The 4,981-nt window shown below is 48.6% G+C and overlaps 1 protein-coding gene across 1 annotated transcript; it reads left to right on the top strand.

Moving 5' to 3' along the window:
• Positions 1-2,680: 2,680 nt before the first annotated feature.
• On the top strand, positions 2,681-4,708 carry PG994_013081 (uncharacterized protein; the record flags this gene model as incomplete). The annotated part of the gene is made up of 6 exons (XM_066864490.1): positions 2,681-2,844; positions 2,895-3,142; positions 3,244-3,291; positions 3,357-3,525; positions 3,579-4,285; positions 4,359-4,708. 6 exons carry the CDS (start codon positions 2,681-2,683, stop codon positions 4,706-4,708), a joined length of 1,686 nt encoding a protein of 561 aa, XP_066709451.1.
• Between the last annotated feature and the right edge of the window lie 273 nt (positions 4,709-4,981).

Below are 4,981 nucleotides of genomic sequence, written 5' to 3'. Positions count from 1 at the left end.
CGTGGTAACCAGTAGGAACGTTTTGTTATTTCGGTAGTCAACGGAGCTGCCGATGAAGATACCTACTTGCAGGTTGTTATAAATCACCCAATTGGCTGTTGATGGACATCGATCCCCAAAGTTCGTCCTGCCTCTTTTCCTTTTATTTGACAGCCTGCTTGTTCAATACCTATAGCAACGCCTGGTATACCATGTGTTATGTGATCGACTATAAGCCGACACAAGCAAGATAACATCCAGAAACATTAAGTGATTTGCAGCGGCCTTCCCGAGAGGAGGGTAGCAAGGGCATTCGTCATTGCTCTATATAATGCTGCTGACGGTCGGTGTAACCGACATCAATTCGGCATATACCATCACACTTGCTGGACAACGTTCCTTGCAGCTTGGCACAACAGCACGTATCAACAAAGGCCTCAGGTTTTGTTCAGTTGGCGGGCAAAACTGCATATACGCTGCATTGACTCGTGCTTCTCCTTTGCGAAGTAGGTTCCCAAGTATGGATGTTAGGACCGGGTGCCTCTACCGTCAACTGCTTGATAAGAAAGACCCTGGAAAGGGATTCTTGGCCAGCACGGCCATGCGGCCGAATATCGCGTGGTACAAAGCTGGCCTTGCAGGTGCTTCTCAGAAGAAAGGCACGCCAACTATGCACCTGAGCCAAAACTATCGGTTTTCAAGAAGCATGCAGTCTGAGCCCCAAGCCTCAGACCCAGGCAGAGTTTCTCTAGCATCGACGGGAGAAAACATTCGTTACGTCGAGCGAGCTCCCTCGATTGCGTAGCGTCTCGAACTATTCTGGAAATAGGTAATAGGCAATGGAGAAAGACGTGTTGAATATGCAGAACTGACAAGATCGAATATGTCCGGCTGCTTTGTAACAAAATCTTCGGCACTTCTATAGCCTCTTGATACTGCGCGCACTGCCGGGTCTCGTCACTTGGATGACCCAGAGCACCGCTCAATACCTAACCCATAGCAGCGCAGACACGAACAACCAGAGGCCGTGCTATCACGCGTCGGAAAACATGTAAGGTTTGAACTCATACACGAAACTCATGCGTACAATACCAAATACACTTCAGGTGGTGGTACAAGATCGATTACTCAGGGGTCAGTTGATCGGATCTGGAGCGTATTGGTACGTATGAGTGAGGCTGTGGAGATAAGGGAGTAACAGAAAGGAGATTCAGAATAGGACGGGTTCGATGAAAGGCCGATTAACCAAAATGAAGCTGTTGATTCTATAGGCCACACGGACCGGGCAAGTCGGGGTTCCCATGCATCTCGACATTGGCCACTTGGATTAGATGGCTTGGGGTAACGTGACTGTATGGCCAGCTCTTGGGTCGCGGAAAAAAGATGGCATTATGGCTGGCTAAAGAGAAAGCGCGCTCGTTACTGTTATTTCGACCTGAAATAGCGAAGAGCCTGTCAGGTACAAGCAGCATCTCGTTGGAGTCTTGGAGATACAGAGAGTTTCTGGTCGACCTTCTGCATTCCTGGAGAAGCCTGGTAAGTCCCAATGGGATAGCCTTAACTTCAGCGTCGATGTTGAAGGACTCTCGACATTAAGGATATGTCTCTTTGGGTATCGACCATACGTTTGCAGTTGGCCGCCGGGCAACACAGTCCGCATTTCGGATATATAGTGAATCCGTCATTCCAGGACACCAAAGGTGGTGATGGGTTCTTCGGTGTTCGATATATATATAGCATCAGGTGGTACAATGCCACCCTTACTCTGTCCAGAGCATAGGGTTTCGGAAATCCCCTTGGACTTTTGATAGTTCCAAATGGTTGGTGACGTCGGTGATGCTTGTCGATATGGAATACCTGGTTGGCGAGAGAATAGTTGAATGGTGGTGGGATGGCTAGCGACATTTAGTCGAAACTAGCGGCGCCTCTGCACTCAAATAGTAGGCAGGTAGGTATCTTGAACAACGAATGATGCTACATGCAATTATTCATTAACAAAGGGATTTTTCTCTACACAGGAGTAGGTGCTTTTAATCTACATGGCTAAAAACAGCGGTTCGTAGAGGGGTGGGTGCGAGGGGGTTTCCTTTACCAGCTGAACCACCCGAAGGGCCAATAAAACCGGGCCTTCCCGAGCACGCCACCCTACTAAGTAGGAAGGGGTGGATTGTATGTATCCTGGGAATGCGAATGCGAGCTCACATCCATCATACATACAATCCAACATACATGACCCATGCATTGTTCCGTTCGTGCTGTCCACCACTGCACACCCCAAAATAGCCCCATGATTGAACATGAGAAGACAATGGCCGGGCAAGGCCAAGCAGGTTGCTCTGGTCGGCCCTACGGCTGCTTTGCATCCTCGCTAAGCCATAAAGAAAGTTAATAAGTCTGAAGACTTCAGTAGCTAGCCTTTAGGCATGGCGTTAATCAAGGACCTCGTCTCGCTTGCGACCATCCAATATGGATAGGCCTTGAACAATGGGTGTTATGCAGCCAATATCATCGCACCCGGGAATCTGTCACCGTGACAGTGATTTCATTGAATAAAGCTATACAAAAGTCCATATAACCCGCTCACCCAGCCCGAGATTGCTGGGCATCTTCCTTCTCTCTGCTTGCTTACCTACTTACTTACTCAGCTCGCCCAACCTCACATTACTTACAAGTCCACCCTGGAGCGGATCGATGAGTAGAAATGGCTCCTTGTTCCTCAGCATCAACCATCGAAAAATCCGAGCATAGGCCTACAGCCCTGCTAAATCGGGGCCTGACCGAAGATGAAATCGGAAGCCTGCCTGCCAACCATGAAGGCACCCCTTCCGAGCTGTCAGTGTTACGCTTCTGTCTTTTGGCTCTTGGGTAAGTAACACCGCAAACGACAAGAGGATGTACTAATGACAATGCATCAGCGTCTGCCTCGGGCTCTTTCTATCATTCATCGACAGCTCAATAGTTGCTACGAGCCTGTTCTCGATTGGCAGTGACTTCAACGACTTGGAACGGGTCAACTGGGTGGCAATCTCGTACACTCTTGCTTACATGGGCTGTGCTGTTCTGTTTGCAAGGATATCGGATATCATTGGTCGGCGAGATGCTTTCGTAGCCGCATACATCATATTCTTTGCTTTCTCGATTGGCTGTGGTTTTGCTCAAGATAGTATGCCGGCTCCCTTCTCCCTCTCAGTCTGGATGACCTCGCACTAAACCTCCCTACAACAACAATGTCTTCGATGGACTAATGCAATGTATTATTTGCAGTGAACCAATTGATCGCCTGTCGAGCTCTTCAAGGAATTGGAGGTAGTGGTACGTATCCCAAGTTTTTTTCCCTGTGACTTGTAACCATGAACAGACTGCTAAGTATACCAAAGGTCTATACTCACTCACCATGGTCATCCTAACCGAAACCAGCCCGGATCGGTTCCGATCATCCTTGGCAAGCATCATTGGAGTAGTCATAGCCATTGGAGGTGTCCTGGGCCCTGTCCTCGGTGGTATTTTGACCCATTACGCAAGTTGGCGTTGGGTCTTCTGGATAAAGTAGGTGCTTTAAGTGATCTGGTCCCTGGGAAATAGCTGACGATGTTTGACAGTGGTCCGATTGGTGCCGTGTCCATGGCCTTGTTTTATTGCTCATGGCCCAAAGCAGAGTTTCTCCCTGATCTTGAGCGGAGGAAATGGAGCGAATTGGACTACCCCGGGTCCGTTCTCCTCATTGCCGCTGCCACTCTTGTTGTATTCCCCTTCCAGAACGCTGGTAGTGCAGACAACGTCTGGGGCGAAGCCATCTTTCTGGCACCTCTCCTTGTGGGCGTAGCTTGCTGGGTTGCGTTAATATTGTGGACAATGTTTGCGGACCGGCGATGGAGCGACAAACTTTCAGCAGCCTTTCCAATGCGACTGATGAGACAGCGTGTGTATACCGCGACTGTTCTCAACACCGCTTTCGTCGGCTTTGAGTTTATCATGCTTATATATGCATTCCCGCTGAGGTTGCAAGTGGTCAATGGCAAAAGCGCTCTTATGGCTGGCGTCATGCTCTTGCCTCTTTTGGGCGGCAGCGCCTTGGGATCTGTGGTTGCCGGGGTAGTCAACAAAAAGAACGACTGGTTCTGCGAGACGCTCGTGGTCTCGAATTGTCTCATGGTCCTAGGGTGTGGCTTGCTGTCGACACAGTCTGCCTCTGCCGACGTTGAAGCCAAGGCTCTGGGCTTTTTGGTATTCGTTGGCTTCGGATTTGGTCTGACTGTGGCCAGTGCCACGATGCTCGCAACTGTTCAAGCAACTGTCCAAGATTCAGGTATGTGCGGTCGACTGAACAAATGATATGCTCACTTTGGCATACTGGCTGACAAATATTTCTCGTCTTTCAGCACCGGCCCAAGGCATACTGTCTCAAATCCGAATTCTGGGTGGTAGCATGGGCATTGCGGCCTCGGCTGCCATTTTGGGACGTCATCTTGACGGTATCGTCGACCCTGGGCAGCTGCCTGCCATCGAGCACCATCCCGAGGACTTCCCCATCGAGCAGCTCCAGGCGATCAGGACGGCCTACTCGGAAACCTTCAAATTGGATATGCGCGTGTGCGCCATGGTTGGTGGCATTGGCATACTTTTCGCTTGCGCCGTCTGGACCCCTAACCGACGGCCCTTGGACGAGCTGCGGAACCAACGTTTGGAGGAAGAAGCCCAGAGGCGAAGGGCAACAAACACGAGGACGTGAAACCGGCCAACCATCAGGGACAATTTTTTCTTTATATTACTAGGATAGATATAAGCGATAATGCATTAAAACATAGCTATGATACCTAATATAATAATTATTTCGAGGATTTAAAGAAGAAATAGTCCATCTCTTAAGCATTATCTTTTGCACACGCTAGCTTATTTTTAATACTTAATTATTAGTTATCTCGTTGTTTAAATATTAATTATTAAAGAGAGATTATATAAAAGTATTAATACTAGATTAGTTTTATTAATAATAAATTAAAAT

This window comes from Apiospora phragmitis (assembly GCF_038363925.1).
Source record: "Apiospora phragmitis strain CBS 135458 chromosome Unknown utg000011l:1.0-3236445.0:1.0-3240683.0, whole genome shotgun sequence".
NCBI lineage: Eukaryota > Fungi > Ascomycota > Sordariomycetes > Amphisphaeriales > Apiosporaceae > Apiospora > Apiospora phragmitis.
Note: the sequence above shows the minus strand (reverse complement) of the source record. Positions and strands in the feature narration are given on the sequence as shown.